Source organism: Phodopus roborovskii, unplaced genomic scaffold (genome assembly GCF_943737965.1).
Source record: "Phodopus roborovskii unplaced genomic scaffold, PHOROB, whole genome shotgun sequence".
In the NCBI taxonomy this organism is placed as follows: domain Eukaryota; kingdom Metazoa; phylum Chordata; class Mammalia; order Rodentia; family Cricetidae; genus Phodopus; species Phodopus roborovskii.
The window spans coordinates 1446047-1465740 of record NW_026126412.1 but is presented as its reverse complement, the minus strand read 5'-3'; the positions used below and the strand labels follow the sequence as shown (position 1 = coordinate 1465740).

At 40.0% G+C, this 19694-nt stretch overlaps 1 protein-coding gene across 1 annotated transcript in view; it reads left to right on the top strand.

Moving 5' to 3' along the window:
• The window catches only part of Ahrr (aryl hydrocarbon receptor repressor), an 81087-nt gene that overhangs the window by 49550 nt on the left and 11843 nt on the right, over positions 1–19694 (top strand). Inside the window, exons 5-6 of the mRNA XM_051182739.1 lie at positions 11297–11386; positions 18731–18860. Of these exons, the coding sequence (XP_051038696.1) occupies positions 11297–11386; positions 18731–18860 (220 nt within the window). The remainder of the gene's footprint in view (positions 1–11296; positions 11387–18730; positions 18861–19694) is intronic.

Sequence of the window (19694 nt, the reverse complement as noted above, 5' to 3'; positions counted from 1 at the left end):
ATTCCAGTTCGGCTCAGTGTTTAGCTGTGGGTGTTTGCTTCTGTTTCCATCAACTACTAGATGAGGGCTCTATGATGGTGGATAAGTTAGTCATTGATTTCATTATCAGGGAAGGCATTTATGGTAGTTTTCCCACAGATCAGCCCTATGTCAGATGTGGAGTTGGTGAAGATCTTTTCCCAGTTTGTGGGCTGCCGTTTGGTCTTCTCAACTGTGTCCTTTGCCTTACAGAGGCTTCTCAGTTTGAGGAGGTCCCATTTATTAATTGTCAATCTCAGTGTCTGTGCTACTGGTGTTATGTTTAGTAAGCAGTCTCCTGTACCAATTTGTTCAAGGGTACCTCCAACTTTCTCTTTTAAGAGGTTCAGTGTGGGTCTATGTACAGCCTTCTACACACCATCATTCAGTTGTGACAGTATCATTTGTTGAAGATGCTTTCCTCTTTCCATCGTATACTTTTAGCTGTTTTGTCAAAAATCAGGTGTTCATAAGTGTGTGGATTAATATCAGGATGTTCAGTTCAATTCCATTGGTATACCTGTCTATTTTTGTGCCAATACCAAGCTGGTTTCAGGACTATAGCTCTGTAGTAGATCTTGAAGTCAAGGATGGTGATTCCTCCTGAAGTTCCTTTATTGTACAGAGTTGTTTTGGCTAACCTTGGTCTTTTGTTTTTCCACATAAAGTTGAGTTATCCTTTCAAGGTCAGTGAAGAATTGTGCTGGGATTTTGAAGGGGATTGCATTGAATTTGTAGATTGTTTTTGGCAAGATTGCCATTTTTAGTATGTTTATCCTATCTATCCAAGATCATGAGATAGCTTTCCATTTTCTGGTATCTTCTTTAAATTTCTTTCTTTAATGACACAAAGTTCTTGCTGTATAGGTCTTTCACTTGTTTGCTAAGCATTACCCCAAGATACTTTATGTTGTTTGTGGCTTTTGTAAAGGGTGATATTTCTCTGATTTCTTTCTAAGCCCCTTTGTTGTCTGTATACAGTAGGGCTACTGATTTTTTGAGTTTATCTTGTATCCTGGTAGATTGCTGTAGGTGTTTATCAGTTCCCTGGTAAAGTTTTTTTGGGTCACTTATGTAAACTCTCATATCATCTGCAAATAGTGGCAGTTAGATTTCTCCCTTTCCAATTTGTATTACCTTGATCTCCTTTTGTTGTCTTATTGCTTTAGCTAGAACTTCAAGTACAATATTGAAGAGATATGGAGAGAGAGGGCAGCCTTGTCTTGTTCCTGATTTTAGAGAAATCACCTTAAGCTTCTCTCCATTCAGTTTGATGTTGGTTGTTGGTTTACTGCATATTGCTTTTATTATGTTTAGGTATGTTCCTGTTATCCCTGATCTCTCCAAGACCTTTATCATGAAAGGGTGTTGGATTTTGTTAAAGGAGTTTTCAGCATCTAGGGTGATGATCATATGATTTTTCTTTTTCAGTTTGTTTATATGGTGGATCACATTGATAGATTTTTGTATGTTGAACCATCCCTGAATCCCTGGGATGAAGCCTACTTGGTCATGGTAGATGATTTCTATGATGTGTTCTTGGATTTGATTTGCGAGTATTTTTGCATCAGTGTTCATGGGATATTGGTCTGTAGTTCTCTTTCTTAGTTGTGTCCTTGTGTGGCTTGGGTACCACCACCAAGGTAATTGTGACCTCATAAAAAGAGTTCTTCTGCTTCTGTGTGGAACAACTTGAGGAATATTGGTATTCTTCTTTAAATTTCTGGTAGAATTCTGCACTGAAGCCACCTGGCCCTATGCATTTTTTGGTTGGGAAGCTTTTGGTGATTGTTCTTTTTTTTTTTTCACTAAGGGTTATAAGTCAATTTAAATTGCTTACCTGTTTGTGATTTCATTTTGGTAACTGGTAGCTATCCAGAAATTTGTCCATTTCCTTTACATTTTCAAATTTTATGGAGTACAGGTTTTCAATGTATGACCTGAAAATTCTCTTGATTTCCTCAGTGTCTGTTGTTATGTCCCCTTTTCATTTTTGATTTTGTTGATTTGCATGTCCTCTCTCTGCTTTTTGGTTAGTTTGGATAACGGTTTGTTTATCTAGTTGATTTTCTCAAAATACCAACTCTTTATTACATTGGTTCTTTGTATTGTATTCCTAGTTTCTACTTTATTGATTTCAGCCCTCAAATTGATTATTTCCCAGCATCTACTCCTCTGGAGTAAGTTTGCTTCTTTTTGCTCTAGGGCTTTCAGTTGTGCTGTTATTTCTCTAATGTGACTCTCCTCCATTTTCTTCATTTTGGCACTTAGTACAATGAACTTTCCTCATAGCACTGCTTTCAAAGTATCTCATAAGTTTGGGTATGTTGTGTCTTCATTCTGGTTGAATTCTAGGAAATCTCTAATTTCTTTATTTTTTCCTTGACCCAGGAATGGTGCATTTGTGCATTGTTCAATTTCCATGAGTTTGTAGGGTTTATGCAATTTGTGTTGTTGTTGAATTCCAACTTTAAAGCATGGTGGTTTGATAAGATAGAGGGGGACATTCCAAATTTTGTGTATCTGTTGAGGTTTGTTATGTTGCCTAGCATGTGGTTGATTTTAAAGAAGGTTCCATGTGGAGCTGAGAAGAAGGTATATTCTTTTGTGTTTGGATTGAATATTCTATAGATGCCTGTTAAACCCAATTGGGGCATAGCTTCTGTTAGTTTTTCTGTTTCTTAGTTAAGTTTCTGACTGGTGGTCCTGTCTAGTGGTGACAGTGGGGTATTCAGGTCTCCCACTATGAGTCTGTGAGGTTTTATGTGAGCTTTGAGTTTTAGTAGCCTTTCTTTTACAAATGTACATGCCTTTGTATTGGTGGCATAAATGTATAGAATTGAGACTTTGTACTGATGGATTTCTCCTGTGATGAATACAAAATGACCTTCTTTATCTCTTTTGATTGATTTTGGTTTGAAATCTAACTTATTAGATATTAGGATAGCTACACCTGCTTGCTTCTTGGGTCCTTTTGATTGGAAAATCTTTCCCCAACCCTTTACCCTGAGGTAATGTCTGTCTTTGAAGCTTAGATGTGTTTCTTGTATGCAGCAAAAGAATGGAGTCTGTATTTGCATCCATTTTATTAGCCTGTGTCTTTTTATAGGCGAGGTAAGACCATTAATGTTGACAGAAAGGTCCACTGATTATTAATTCTTATTTGTTTTAGATTTGTTGGCAGTGGTATTATGAATATATTTGCCCTGATTTATCCTTTGGGTTCTGGTGAAGTGGGATTATCTATTGCCTATGTCTTTGAGAGTTTGCTGGGTTTAGTAGCCTGGGCTGGCATCCATGGACTCTTAGTACTTGTAGAACATCTATCTAGGAGCTTCTGGCCTTCAGAGTTTCCATGAAGAAGTCAGGTGTAATTTTGATAGGTCTGCATTTATATGTTACCTGGCCTTTTTCCTTCACTGCTCTTAATATTCTTTATTTATTCAGTATGTTAGGTGTTTTGATTATTATGTGGTGAGGGGGTCTTTTTTCTTTGGTCCAGTCTATTTGGTGTTCGGTATGCTTCTTGTACTTTCATAGGCATGTTCTTCTTAATATTAGGAAAGTTTTTTTCAATGATTTTGTTGAATATGGTTTCTGCACCTTTGAGCTGGGCTTCTTCACCTTCTTCTATGCCTATTCTTCTTTAAATATTAATTTATTTTTTATTTTTATTTTACATATCGATCCCAGTTCCCTCTCCCTCCCTCCCTCCCTCTTTCCCTCTCTCCCACTCTCTCATGCTCCCAACCACCCTCCCCCCCAACTCTACATGTAGGGTGATGCCCTCCAAGAAGGGTCATCTACTTCTGTCAAGTCATTTGGAGTAGGGACTAGGACTTCTCTCCTGTCTCTAGGTTAAGGGAGTATCCCTCCATGGGGGATGTTATGCCTATTATTCTTATGTTTGGCCTTTTCATGGTGTTCCACATTTCCTGGATGTTTTGTGTTAAGGATTTGTTTGAGTTAAAATTTTCTTTGGTCGATGAATCTATTCCCTCTAGTTTATCTTCAGTTCCTGAGATTCTCTCTCCAATCTCTCATATTCTGTTGGTTATGCTTACATCTGTAGTTCCTGATTGTTTTCCAAGTTTTTCTATTTCCAGCATTCCCTCAGTTTGTGTTTTCTTTATTGTCTCTATTTCAGTTTTCAGGTTTTGAACTGTTTTAATTGTTTCCTTCATCTGTTTGATTGTTTTTTTTTCTTGGCTTTCCTTACTTTCTTTAAGATATTTGTTCATTTCTTCAATTTTTGCTTGGTCTTTTCCTCTATTTTTTCCAATTTTATTTGTTTTTTTTCCTTCCATTTCTTTAAGGGATTTTCTCATATAGTCTTTGAGGGCTTCTATCATTTTTATGCAGTTATTTCTTAAGTAGTTCTCTTCTGCTCCATCTGCTTTGGTGTGTTCAAATCTAGTTGGTGTAGAGTCTCTAGATTCTGGTGGTGCCATACTGGTGTTTCTATTGTTGGTGTTTTCTTGTTTTGCTGTCTTCCCATTGGTTCTTCCAGTGAGTGTAGGTGGACTCTCTCTCCCTCTCCCTCTCTCTCTCTCTCTCTCTCTCTCTCTCTCTCTCTCTCTCTCTCTCTCTCTCATCCTGCTCTCCTGGTGGGTGTTGGTGGATCAGAAGTTTAATGTCTATAACTCTAGATGATCCGAGCTCTCTTGGAGGGCTCTCAGGCAGAAGACAGGTGATGGGGCCCAAAGATCCAGTGAGTGTGGCCTCAAGGTGATCCTTCATGGATATGTGGGTCCAGTATACTCAGAGCAGACCTAGGAAGTTCCATGGAGGTAGAAGGGGTGTTGGACCCACACTCTGGCCCAATGCTCACCTGAGCAGCAGGCCCAGCAGGTCCAAGGGTGGGGGGAAGGCAGGCTGTGGATGGTGTATGGATCAAAGTACCGAATACAGGTATCTTGACTGCTTTTTTGTAAGAAAATTTTGGGAAACCTTTAAGACACAGTTCACCCATTTCAGGCAGGGAACAGTATAGTTCCATAGGTATAGTTCCAAAGTCAGCTAGTTCCATAAGGTATAGAGAACCTTGGAAGCCAAAGCTGTTACATTCAACTTAAAGGAACATTTTAGCTCATCCTCCCTTGTGACAAGTAGCCAAACATTCCACATAAACCAATGTGAATCAAGCCACCTATTCAATGATGAAGTAATGTACAGTCCCAGGAGAAGATGACAAATCATCTAAAGAGAAGTCTGTCACTCATTAACTCAGCTAGTGAGTGCACATAAGGAGGAAACACTGGGAAATTATCCAACTCTGATAAATTAACAAAAAGTAACAATAACAAATCTTCTTAATTTGTCCTTTTTATTTATTTAGTAAATAAATTTAATCCTCTCAAAGCACTGTCTAATAAGCCTAGCTTTGTCTTATGGCTTGGGATGGCATCTTCGTGAACTCATTTTTTGTTTATTGTGAACTTGGGTATGTGTCAGGATTTCCTGTCTGGCTCATTGATTTGTTGTCTTTTCAAGCCACAGAACCAGTATGAACGATCCTGTGTGGTATGTTTTCATACGAGTGATGCAACCCCCTTTTTGGTTCTGTTTTTATGGTGCTGAGTGCTTATGACATGGAAGTTACCAGTACTGTGGCATGTTTGAGTTCACCTGGGAAAGGGGTATCCTTTGGAAGCAGAGCCATTTTTAGAGTCAGGGATGGATACCTTTCTACTTATTCAGATCCTGTGGTGGTTTGAGTGAAAATGGCCTCCATAGGCTCATATGTTTGAATGCTAGTTTTCTAGTTGGTTGAACTGTTTGGGGAAAGATTACGAGGTGTGACCTTAATAGATGAGCTGTGTCACTGGGAGCCAGCTTTGAGGTTTCAAAAGCCTAGGCCATTCCCAGTTATTTCTCTCTCTCTCCCCCATCCTTCTTTTTTCCTTCCTCTATCCCTCCCTTTCTTCCTCCTACTTGTGGGTTGATTACCAAGCTCCACTGTCACAGTACAAAGAAAGCTGTAGACAGAGTAAGTTTCATGTTATCATTGAGACTTTATGTATGAAACCAACAGGCAGACCACACAGAAAATATAGTCTATCTGTCCTGATATGGGTGGTAGCAGTCATGCTTGCTTTGTTTCTTGATTTCACTAAAGGCATCTGGAATTTTTTTCCCTTTAAGTAAGTTGCTGCCTTAAGAGTAATACACAAATTACCACCACCATAACTGCCTGCCACCATGTTAAGAAATATATTGAGCCAACTTTTTTTTTTTTTTTTTTTTTTTTTTTTTTTTTGGTTTTTCAAGACAGGATTTCTCTGTAACTTACTTGTAGACCAGGTTGGCCCTGAACTCACAGAGATCCTCCTGCTTCTGCTTCCCAAGTGCTGGGGCTAAAGGTGTGTGTCACCAATGCCCGACCTAGAGCCAACCTTATATTACTGAAGCAAATATACTTGGGATCACTGATTGGTCATTCATCAAATTGGTCATCGTTTCCTAATGTGAAAGTCACTATCTTACTTAGCACATTTATACCACCCTCAAAAATAATATTGATTTGTAGCTTTTTTTATGGTACTTTCATATCAAAGTTAAGTTGTCGAAGTCATATTTATTTAAAAGGATTAAAAATTACCTTCATGTTCTATCTTTAGAAAACTTCATGTGTATTGTTGTTTTCTGAACCTTGAAGATTTGGGTGAAATTCTGTCTTAAAACTATCTGTGCCATGGTCATTTGGAAGAAGTAGTTCTTTTCTTAATTTTATTTTTTAAAGGTTTATTTATTTACTTACTTACTTGGCTTTCTCTCCATGTATGTCTACACATCAGAAGAGGGCATCAGATCACGTGGGACAAAGTTGTAGATGGGTGTGAGCTGCCACATGGGTACTGAGAATTGAACTCAGGGCCTCTAGAAGAGCAGCCAATGCTTTTGACCACTGAGCCATCTCTCTAGGGAAGTAGTTCTTGATAATTTCCTATATTCCTTCCACAGAAGTTCTTATTTTAAGCTTTCTATTGCTAATGGGTTCGGTTTTCATAAATTACATTTCTCTAGAAAAGTGTTCACATTATTAAGGCTGTCCAATTTGTTTATGTAGAGGTTTACTCTCACTTTAATTCAGTTACTTTCTGCTGCCCCCAGGGCACTACCTTCTGATATCTATCACTGTAGATATTTGGTCTATTCACAGATGTTGCATGAATAACAAGCAGGTTCTTTTGAGCTATATTGCATTTACTCAAAATGCTTTTAAGTTTTGCCATGTTTTTATGTGATCAATAGAGTTTTTATTGGTTTGTTTTTATATGTAGTAATACTCCATTCTATATTTATTCATAAATGTGCTTCCCATTCTCCAGTTCACAGACATTGGGTTGTTTCTATCTTTTGAATATGAATAAGACTGCTCTATAAACATCCTTATTCAGATATGCTTGTGAATGTCTCTACCCATTTCGCTTGGGTAAATACTGAAAACAAAACTGTGTGTTTTGTTGACACCTAACAATTACACACATATTTATGGGATACAGTGTGATCATTTGACACATATAAACACTATGTAATGATGAAGTTGGAGTAACCCCATTATCACTATTTAAATATTTATCACTTCTATGTGTTGAGAATTCCAAGCCTTCTTTGCTAGTTCCTTATAAAATACACAGTTGTATCTAGTAATACCCATCCTTCCTCTACCTCCATCCCTTCCTGATTTCTAGTGACCTCTATTTCACTCTTTACTTGAATAAAGTTAACTTTAAAAGATTTACACACTAGCTAAAACATACACTCTTCAAATAAAGTCAGCTTACTTTACTAGACATAACATCCTCCAGTTTCTCTATGTTGCTGCAGATGTCACAGTATTAGTCAGGGTTCTCTAGAGGAATATATTGGGTAAAATAAATATACATTGAAGGGTATTTATTAGATGGACTTACATAGTATGATGTAGGTAATCCAACAATGGTTGTCTTTACACTAAAGAGTCTGAGGATCCCAAAGCTATCTATCTGCTCAGTTCACAAATCTATGAGCATCAGCAGTTCCAATCAAGTACTGAAGGCCTGAAGAGCCACCTTGAAAGCCTGAGAGGGCTGGGTTACAACACCAACTTAGGATGGCAGCAGTGATGTCAGCATCAGCAGTAGAGAGAATAGCAACAGGGTAAATGAACTCACCAGTGAGAAATGAAAGCAAGCACGCAAAAAGTAAAAGCCTCCTTGTATCTGGGCTGTGGCTGGACAGTATGGTCTACGTTTAGGATATGTCTTCCTGCTTTAGTTAATGCAATCAATCAACCAAATCCTTCACAGACATTCTCAAAGACGAGCTTTGATCTAGATAATCCCTCTCAGGGTTTCCAGAGCCTTATGTCTTAATTAATTCCAGATCTAGTCAAGTTGACACCCAGTCACAGGCAGTATTTCATTATTTATAAGTCTTTTTTATAAGGCACATTTTAGTCACATTCATCCATTTATTCTGCTGATGGTCACTGTCTCAATCTTAAATCTATGATGAATAGTGCTGGGTGACCATAGGAATGCAAATGCCTTTTGACACATTAATTTTGTTTCTCTTAGACTGAGTAATTGCTATAGATTTGATCATTCTATTTTTACCTTTTTGAGAAAACATCATAATATTTTTCACAGTGGCTACACTAATTGACTTTCCTATCGAGTGCTCCTTGGCAGCACCTATTATCTTAATAAACTTTATTTTTGATGTATTACTCACTAATTTTGTGTGCATACATGCATGTGTAGGCATGTATGCTCACATAGTGCACAAATGGAGGACAGAAGACAACAGTCAGGAGTCAATTCTCTCCTCCTGAAGTGGTATCAGTGGAGCTTGGGCTGACCTGAGTAATAGGGATGGGTCCCTTTAAGAAGAAATTAAAGATGATACCAGAAAAATGGAAAGCTATCTCATGATCTTGGATAGGTAGGATAAACACAATAAAAATGGCAATCTTACCAAAAGCAATCTACAGATTCAATGCAATCCCCATCAAAATCCTAGCACAATTCTTCACAGACCTTGAAAGAATAATACTCAACTTTATATGGAAAAACAAAACACCCAGCAAGCCAAAACAACCCTGTCCAATAAAGGAACTTTCGGAGGCATTACCATCCCTGACTTTAAGCTATAGTAATGAAAACAGCTTGGTATTGGCACAAAAATAGACAGGTATACCAATAGAATCTAATTGAAAATCCTAATATTAACCCACACACCTACATACACCTGATATTTGACAAAGCAGCTAAAAGTATACAATGGAAAGAGGAAAGCATCTTCAACAAATGGTGCTGTCACAACTGGATGATGGTGTGTAGAAGGCTGTACATAGACCCACACTGAACCTCTTAGGAGAGAAAGTGGGAGGTACCCTTGAACGAATTGGTGTAGAAGACCACTTTCTGAACATAATACCAGTAGCACAGACACTGAGATAAACAATCAATAAATGGGACCTCCTCAAACTGAAACCTTCTGTAAGTCAATAAGACAAAACAGCAGCTCACCAAATGGGAAAAGACCTTCACCAACCCCACATCTGACAGAGGCTGGTCTCCAAAATTTACAAAGAAGTAAAGAACCTAGTCACTAAAACACCAAATAATTCAATTTAAAAATGGGGTACAGAAGGAACTAAACAGAGAATTCTCAATAGAGGAATCTAAAATGGCTGAAAGACATGTAAGAAAGTGCTCAACATCCTTAACCATAGGGAAATGCAAATCAAAACAACTCTGAGATGCCATCAGAGTTGTCAGAATGCCTGTCAGAATGGCTAAAACCAAAAACACCAAAGACAGTTGGAGGGGATGTGGAGAAAGGGGAACGCTCCTTCACTTCTGGTAGGAGTGCAAACTTGTACAGCCACTTTGGAGATTAGTATTGCAATTTCTCAGGAAAATGGGATAGAGTCTACCTCAAGATCCAGCAATTCCACTCTTAGGCATATACCCAAAGGATATACATTCAAACAACAAGGACATCTGTCCAACTATGTTCATAGCAGCATTATTTGTAATAGCCAGAACCTGGAAGCAACCTAGATGCCCCTCAACTGAAGAATGGATACAGAAAATGTGATGTGTTTACACAACAGAGTACTACTCAGTGGAAAAAAACAAAACAAAACAAACAAACGAACAAAACAATGGAATCATGAAATTTGCAGGCAAATGGATGGAACTAAAAGAGACCATCCTAAGTGAGGTAACTCAGTCACAGAAAGACAAACATGGCATGTACTCACTCATATATGGATATTAGACATATAATCCACATCTCCAGAGAAGCTAGGAAACATGGAGAACCCTAAGAGAGACATACATGGTCCCCAGTTAAGGGGAAAGGGACAGGAGCCCCTGAACAAATTGGGAACATTGGGGGAGGGCAGAGAGAGGTAGGAAAAAGAGGAGGCGAGAAGAGGAGGGGGAGGAGAACATGAGGGATCAGGAAGATTAAGTGGGGAGATGAATAGAGGAGAGCAAGAAAAGAGACACATCAAAAGAGGGAGCCATTAGAGGTTTAAAGAGAAATCATCTGGCACTTTACAAACAAAATGAGCCTAAATTGAATACAACATAGCCATATGCTTAGAAGAACCTACAATTATGGATATAACTGAGATTCAATGATGATAAACAAGGTAAGATAGAATTATACACCCAAGAATATTAAAGAATAGTTTAAAAACTTTAATATGATAATAACCATTGCATTGATAAGCATTACAATCTAGTAGCCCTTTATGGGCTCATGATTTCTAAGGTAAACTAGACTTTCAAGGAATACATTGCTCTTGTCATAAATAAGTAGATCAAGATGATGGGGAGGGATCCATATTTTTTTTAAAGAACTGGACACCAAAATTTGGAGAGAATATGTACACAAATTCTTAGAAAAGCTGAAAAAAAAACCAAAATAGTATACAGAAGGTCAAACAATGAAGTGAAAGTTCCCCATCTTGCTTCCTCCTGTGATGATGCTGATGCTGGGTGCTGATGATCAGTCTGATACTGGTTTTATTTCATTAAAATGCACACTGTATCCCCTAGAGAGATCCAAGTCTTCCTACTCACAAACCATGGCCAACTTCCTCCACCTCCTGTTAATGGGGAACTATTACAAAAAGCTGATGAAAGTTGATGTTGGAGTTTCTAGAGATCACACAAAACAGGAGAAATGTTGGGAAACGTATACAGAACTAACCACTTCTTGTTCTTTTCATGTTGGGTGAGCTGACTCAATTTTATATATTGTTTTTCCCTCTTAGTCTCTCAATGGCTTTGCTCTGGTGGTGAGTGCAGAAGGGATGATCTTTTATGCATCGGCAACAATTGTGGACTATCTGGGCTTCCATCAGGTAAATGAAGCAAAAGTAGTCTTTTGATATATTAAATGTTGGGTTCCATTACTTTTCTAAATGTGTGTTCTTTTTAAAACTTAAGACTTTCTAAGATCAAGCTTTGTATATCACAAGACCCAGCTTTGTATTGGACAGCATGTCAGCTTCAATGGGGCATTGTAGAATTTGGAGACACTATTCTCAGCTTCTCATATGCAGAGCACCATTTCATTTGATAACTCTATGTCTTAAACTCAAGATATTTAGTGTGTTCCAGACATAATTAATTTCAGAAATGCCTTTATCAACTTTGCAAATTCTTCACTGGAGCAATGACCTAGCCAGTCCAGGTTATATGATTCTAGCCCATAGGGCAAAGGGCTAGGGCCCAGATGCCTTAAGTACTATACCCTGAAAACTGACTCATCAACAAACAGATCCAAGAAGAAATTCTACTCAAGCCACAGAAAGGAATAAGGAAGCTTTTCCTGTTTGACCTCAGGAAGGAAGAAGCCTCAATAGGAAACCAGATCAAGTGACAATTCAGATCTGTATTATTGTGGAGGCAAGGCTGTGTCCTGCTGTAAATTACTCTATATTGTGTAAAAATATTACCTTTCAGGCTGCGCCTCTCTCTGGATGACTCCATTTACAAGCAGCATTTGGGGTGCAAATGCAAAGAGGGGTTGGTTTCCTGTGCTCCTCACTGTGCATGTAGACATCGCCACTTAGCCAGTCCTGTCCACAGGCATGAGCTGGTAAATAAGTTAATATTAAATATAAGAATGTACTATCTATGATCATCACAATAGACTAGGTGTATGTGAACATATGGGTGTATAAAAGCCATTATCAGAAAATCTAGGCCTAAGAACTTATTGAACACAACATACGAAAGAAGAGTGCCATATCCTCCCCTGATTTTAGTGGTATAAATTATAAATGAGAAGTATTACCTATAGGCTCATATATTTGAACAGCTGTTCTCTACTTGGCAGGTTATGGGAGATATGGCCTTGCTAGAGGAAGTATGTCACTGGGGGCAGCTTTAAGAGTTCATAAGACTCACTCCATGTCTTAGGGTTGCTATTGCTGTGGATACATCCTGACCATGGCAACTCTTATAAAGGAAAACATTTAGTTGTGCTGGCAGTTTACAGTTCAGAGGCTCAGTCCATTATTATCACAGCAAGGAGCATGGCAGCATATGCACAGACAGGGTCCTGGCTACATGTTGATCAGAAGGGGATAGGAAGTGGGCTGATTATCACAATGAATGAAAGTTGAGTGAAAGAGACCTCAAAACCTGCCCTCACAGTAACATACTTTCTCCAACGAGGCTACGCCTACTTGAATAAGGCCACACAGCCTAATAGTGCCGCTCCCTTTGTGGGTCATTCCATCTCAAACCATCACACCCCACTTTCAATTTGATTCTCTCTGCTTAATACTTTTGGTTGAGGGTGTGATCAGCTTCCTGGTCCTGCTGCTATGCCTACTACATGCTGCCATGCCTCCTTGCCATGAAGGACCTTTATCCCTCTGAACTATAAGCCAAAATAAATTATTTCTTCCATAATTTACTTTTGATCATGGTATTTTTATCATGGCAACAGAAAAGTAAATGATACACTTGGTCTCCATAAAACAACATCTAATGTTATAAAAGTGATGACCCTCCATTTACCTATAATCTGACTACCTGGTGTGTGCATCTAGGGATAACAAAGAACTCCTAGTTATCCTCAGAGCTTCATTTCAACTTGGCTCTCACTGATTACTCAGATTGACTATCTGCCCATCAACCTGTCCATTTGTCATCCATTCATCTGTTCACATGGTCCTAGTCTTGCACCTCATCTCTGTGCTCTCCAGGGTCCTCTACCTTGCCTATGCAATTCAACTAAACTTTCAGGTCCAGCTCAATCCTGTCACCCTGCCTGGCTCTACACACCTTCAACAGCTGTCCAATTGAGTTATTAATTTTTATATAAGCACTGAAGAAATTTTCTTTCTATAGTATCAGCTGTTTGCCTCTGCATCTGCCTCCAGTAAGGCTTTTGTAAACTCCTTGAAATTTTCTGTGTCCTCTTTAGCACTTTTGTATCCATTCTGTAGCATACATACAAACATGCATACATACATACATACATACATACATATAGACAGACAGATAGATAGATAGAAAGATGGATAGATGATAAACAGACTTACTGCATGATGTATAATGTTGATTTAAGAATTAGTATTACTAATAGGTGACAGACAAATGGACAGGCAGATGACAGATGGTGGAAAATTTTACTGAGTAATGCATGTTTGACAGAGAGTAATTAAGAAATAAAAGAGTCTGTGTTTTTCACTTGTCAATTATCAAGGGAAATTGGAACAACTTGGACAATAGCAGCCAACAAAACCAATATAACTCATAAATTTATTGTTCAATTCTAACACACGAAAAGACACAAACATACCTATGACTACACAGAAGGGCTTCTAATCTGGAAACTAACACAACACAGATAAATGAACTCATGGGCTCACCAATGAAGCAAAATTGGCAGTGGCAGTGGCAGGGTATGAGTGGGGGTACTTCCGTTTTATTCAACAGGCTACCCCACAGAAACATCCCCTCTGAAGACGAGCTCACAATAAAATCCTAAGCACATGGGAAGCCAAGCTGTGATGGCAAGTATAAGCCAGCAGATGATAAATGCATGTAGCCCCTCCCAGAAGAACATGAGAAAAACAGACCCCCGAAAGAAGCTAGGAAATAAACATATTTAAAATAACATGAGACCAAGTGTAACAATGCATGTTTTAAATCTCAGTAGTCAGGAGGCAGAGGCAGGCAGTTTATCTGTGAGTTTGGCCAGCCTGGTCTACATAGGGAGTTCCAGGCCAGCCAACACCACATAGTGAGACTCTGTCTCAATAAAAGCGGGAAAGGGGCTGAAGAGATGTCTCAGCAGGTAAAGGCACTTTCTGTCAAGCTTGACAATATGAGTTTGGGGTCCACCCAGCAGAAGGACAGACATGAATCTACCAGTTATCTTCTAATCTCCACATGAACACTTGCCATCCTTATACACATAATGAATAAATACATGAAATAAAATTGAAATAATGAAAGCTTTATAAGGCAATATAAAGAATTCATAGCCTATAATGGAAAAAAGAACAAGTATGACTTTTAAAGTGAAGAAGATAGTATGTTAGAATTGGTCCCTTGTCCCTGAGATGGCACCAACTTCTGGGGCATCCTGAGGCTTTGTTGAACCATTTCTGCATCCTGCAGACAGAACTGTGCAGTCATATCACTGTTTAATTCAAAAGATTTGTGTCATCTTGCGTAAGAAAGTATCGAAATCCAAAAGGAGAGTCTTGACGTTAGCAGTTACAGTAAAAGAGCTCTGGAGGCACCCTGACTGCAGTGGAGAGGCAGCGGGAACCCAAGGGACCCTTGGGAATCCCCACAGGGTGACAATGGAAACCCGATGCAGTGAAACATGGCTCTGTGAGGCAGAGGAGTTCACAGAGGGGTCAGACCAGGCCGACCAGCATGAAAAAGTCTCTGGGTACCTATCTGACACTGAGGTGCCTCAGGCTCAGGGCAACTGCAGAAGGGAGACAGTGCGGTCCCAGGCTTCCTCAAGCAGAGTAGATGCTCCAGGAGCTGGGGTTGATGAATGGGTGTCAATGTGAACAGCGAGCAATTCATAGAATAATTAAAAACCAAAGCTAAACAGAGCCAAAGACAGTAACAAACAAGATCTGAGAGTGGGTTCTTGACATGTTGACAACATTAAAATTCATCTGATAGAATTACTACTTAATATAATTTTTAAGAAAAAAGTAATTTAAAGTTTCCCAGTACTGAAATAATATGACAATTTCTTATTCCCACCTCACAGTTTAACTTGCTGTCACCTGATCTGAAAGCTAGAGTGCCTCAGAACTAGAGATACTATGACTATCAGGACTTATCTTGATATGATAATTAGCTATCATTTGTCATGGGAAAGGACTAATGGTATCATATGAACATTGTTATTTTTATCCCTGATCAGCAACCCCCTCACAGTCTCTCACCTTGGACTTGCGTTGGCCTGGAAGCCATGTAGAAGACCCCAGGGGATGGTGGCATGCAGTGAGTGATGAAATCAGCCAGCTGAGTGGGTCAGGATGGGGATGGTGGGCTCCATCACTCAGCAGTTATGTCTCATTTCCTACATCCATACAGTTGACAACAATGCTACTTGCCTCTAAGGATGCTGATAATGTATACCAAAAGTCCTAGGCACCTAGAAAAACAGTGCCCCTGCCATACGAAGCACCAACATTTCTTCATCTGCTTTCAATGGCCCATAATACCTCAGGTTGGCCAAGTACAATCTCCATAGCCTGATGATATAGACCTTTGCATCTCCTGGAGATGAGCCTTACATAGGAGCACTGAGTCAGTCTCTCCTGCCTGAGATGACAACCCCCCCCCCCGAGAAGACTGAGGGCTGCTTAAGCAATTTCATTTCCTGAGGTAGACTCTACCAACTGTGAATTTGTTGGCAGCAGGGAGATACTGTGCATTTGCCAGACTTTATGTCCCTCTGCATAGAGTCCCAGTGCCCTTGATAGTGCAGAATTTAGGCATGGAGGCAGATAAGGACATGGCAGGTTGGCATGATTCTTCCATTAAAATAGTCCCCAGTATAATCTCTTTTGCTTGTGAGTGTAGGATTCAAGGATAGAGAGAGAACCTGCCCCCTTCTACATGTTCAGAATTACTTTAGTTTAATCTTGTTTTGAGTAGGCTATAAACACCTGGACCTCCTCCTTTTATCCCAAACTCATGGCCTCAACACAGAGTTGGGTGTTGAGGGCAGAGGCACTGAAATACAGATGGGATTATACTCAAAGTAAGCATTTGCTTGCTGGAATTTTACTTATTAGAGCTTCACTATTTGTCTTTAACTGTTAGAAGTATAAATCAATTTTTCCTTCATTATAGAAAATGTTTCCATTGACTTTACTTCATGCAAAATATTTCACAAGAATATTACAATAGCTTGTGATCCAGGTAGCATTTTGTATGAAATGCTTTACAAAAGTCAAGAGCTAGTTCCTTCCTGAGGCTGCCTGAATATACTGTCCAGCCTCTTTAGATCAGCACTGATGTAAAATTTGGGCCCATGAAGCTTATTCATTCAGGAAACTGCTTCTTCCCTCATAGTAACCTGTAGCAGCTGTCACCAAGGGAACCAGAACATTACAGCCCAATGGTCTGAGCAAGGACAACTATCTATGCCCAGTTAGTAGATGCACACATACACTCTTTGCCCAAGAAGGCAAAAATAACAGTTGCTGGACATGCATCATGTAAAAGGTAGGCTTGCCTTTGTGTCACACTGTATGGAGCGTGGCTTGAAGCTGAAATAATAACTATATCTCTTGGTGAGAGCATTGTCTAGTCTTTGTGTCATCTTTGCCCCTTCTCACATATCTTCCCATTACTTCTCTTGGTTTTCCTTTGTGGCATCTTCTCTAGGAAACTTTGAAGGACAAGAGGCCACCACACTTGTGGCATTAGTTATCAAAACAGTAATTTGTTTCTTAAAAATATTTTGTGCTTTCTTCTAATTTGTCATAGAAATATATGGCTTTGCTCTGTCCTCTCTTCTGGCTTTGCTGTCTCTTCCATTGTCTTGTATGCCCCGTGTTCTGGTTAACTGCAGGCTCCCAGCTCATGTTAACCTAGATATAGCCCTTCACTAACTACAGCATGTAGAGATAATAGACGAGAGCCTTGGGAGTGGACACTGGAAACTACTCTCTCCAATGGATTTACAAAGCTCAGGGTCATCCAAAACACAGGTAAAAACAGTTAAGTGTACTACCGCACCTGATTGCACTCTCACTCTGAGAATCATGACTGCATTGCCTAGGTCAGCAGTTCCTCTAGTTACAAGGAAATGGCACTGCCTGCAACATGATAAAAACAACAAATACTAAGGACGAATGCACTCAGTGACTTACAGAACACCCACAGTGAAAATTAAAACAAAACAGTGTTCTTAATTCAATTAAGGCTGGTCTAAATACATGGTGAGATCTACCATACCCAGAAGACTTGTTACCATCATGAAGATGTCAGCCTTCTCCACATCAAACTACACACATTAATGGGATTACAGCAGAAGCACATACACTTTGGTGAATACTGGCACTCTAATTCTAGAATCTTCATTGACATGTGTGCGTGTCAATAGAATAACATTCTTAGAAGGGAAGGGGCTTACCAGATGACAAGGAACAGGTTTCTCAGTGGCTAGGCTGAGTGAAATAGTGCAAGTCAAACAGAAATGCTCAGAGACAAGTGGCCTGGGCCTGTGAAAACATCCTCTTCTGCAGTCATCCAGGCCAGAGAAAACCATCTTATCTCCTGTTTGTATCATACCTAAAGGGAATACCAGGGGGATGACATGACAGATGTCTCTAGAGACAGCAGGGCAAAGATAGCAGGAAAGAGTGGCTACATTATAAAGTGCCAACACATAGAGGCGATGCTGCCACACAAAGACCGGTCTTACAGTTGTGATACTGGGCAGAATGATAGATCCCAAACGATCCAGTATTCCTTTGGCATGGGATTCAACCTGTGTATAAGGTGAATCATAATTTAGGGGTATCCCAAGAGGCTCCAACTTCATTCTTCCTAAAATGGGGATTTTCTCTACTCAGGTCTGTTTTCTTTGCTGCAACTTTGGGTGATGAAACCTGATCCACCAAACTCAACAAATGCACATGGCATTTATTAGGAAAGGGAACAAAGGGAGGGGTAGGTGTTAACAGATTGGGAGCAGAGAGAGAGAGAGAGAGAGAGAGAGAGAGAGAGAGAGAGAGAGAGAGAGAGAGAGAAACAGAGAGAAAGAGAACAGGCAGGGGTGCTTGCTTATAAAGGGAAAGGGATTGAGCAGCTTAGAACGAGTTTCAGCAGTTGGATGTGTTCTAGGCACATCATAGACCTTGGATTGTTGAAGTAGATGACACAATTGCCATGAGGTGCTAGAGTTCATTTAGGAAAGAGGACAACTCTGCCTGAGTGCCCATGGCTTCGAGGGCATAATGATACCACCATGCAGGCCAGATCCTGGGGGACAGAGAGTGGAGATGCTTTGGGATCCTGGGATGACCCTGGGATCCGGGAGGACAGTTGGAACCCCACAAAGATCTGTCTTTTCCTCAAAGCTTTTTCTTTACATATGTGAATTACCTTTGAATGATTAATGTGGGGGTCCCGTGGTTCTCAATCACCAGAACATGTAAATTCAGGACGAGGCTAAAGCAACTGCTTCTGTGTTTCAGACAGACGTAATGCACCAAAACATTTATGACTACATCCATGTGGATGACCGACAGGACTTCTGTAGACAGTTACACTGGGCCATGGACCCTCCACAGGTGGTGTTTGGACAGTCCCCACATGCTGACACAGGTGGGCCAATTTCAATGACATCCACATTTTCCTCTCTATATACATGGAGTTTCTTCTAGGATTCTGCTTTCTCTTGAACCCTCCTTTCCATACTTCTTCAGCCAGGAGTTACTCCATTCGAGACTCTATGTCGTTACTGAGAGCCTTTGCATCACCATGCTTGCTGCTGTCTCCTCTGTTTTCACTATGGCAGGTACTTGAAATACCCAGCTCATAGAGAAAAAACGGTTTATTATTATTTTTTTATTTTACATGTCAATCCCAGTTCTCTCTCCTTCCCTCCCTGCCTCTTACCCTCTCTCCCTCCTCACATGCACCCTGACCACCCTCTCCTCCCATCCCCCTACCCGCATTCCACATGCAGGACAATGCCATCCAGGTGGGGTCATGTAATCTGTCAAGTCATTTGAAGTAGAGACTAGGACTTCTCTCCTGTCTCTAGGTTAAGGGAGTGTCCCTCCACGGGGGATGTGTCTGCAAGGTCTTTTTGTGCACCAGGAATATGTCCTGGTTCCACTGTCTGAGGTCCCTTAGACTGCTCAGTCCTTCTAGCTGAGACCCATATTCAGGGGGGGCTGAGTCAGTCCCATGCTGGATTCCCAGCTATCAGTCTGGGGGCCCATTAGCTCCTCCTTGTTCAGGTCAGCTGTCTCTATGTGTTTCTGCAACCTGGTCTTGTCCTCTCCCTCTGCATCTGGATTCTAGTTGACTCAGGTTTAGTTATGGGTGTTTGCTTCTGTTTCCAACAGGTACCAGGTACTAGATGAGGGCTCCATGATGGTGGATAAGTTAGTTGTTGATCTCAATATCAGGGAAGGGCATTTATAGTAGCCT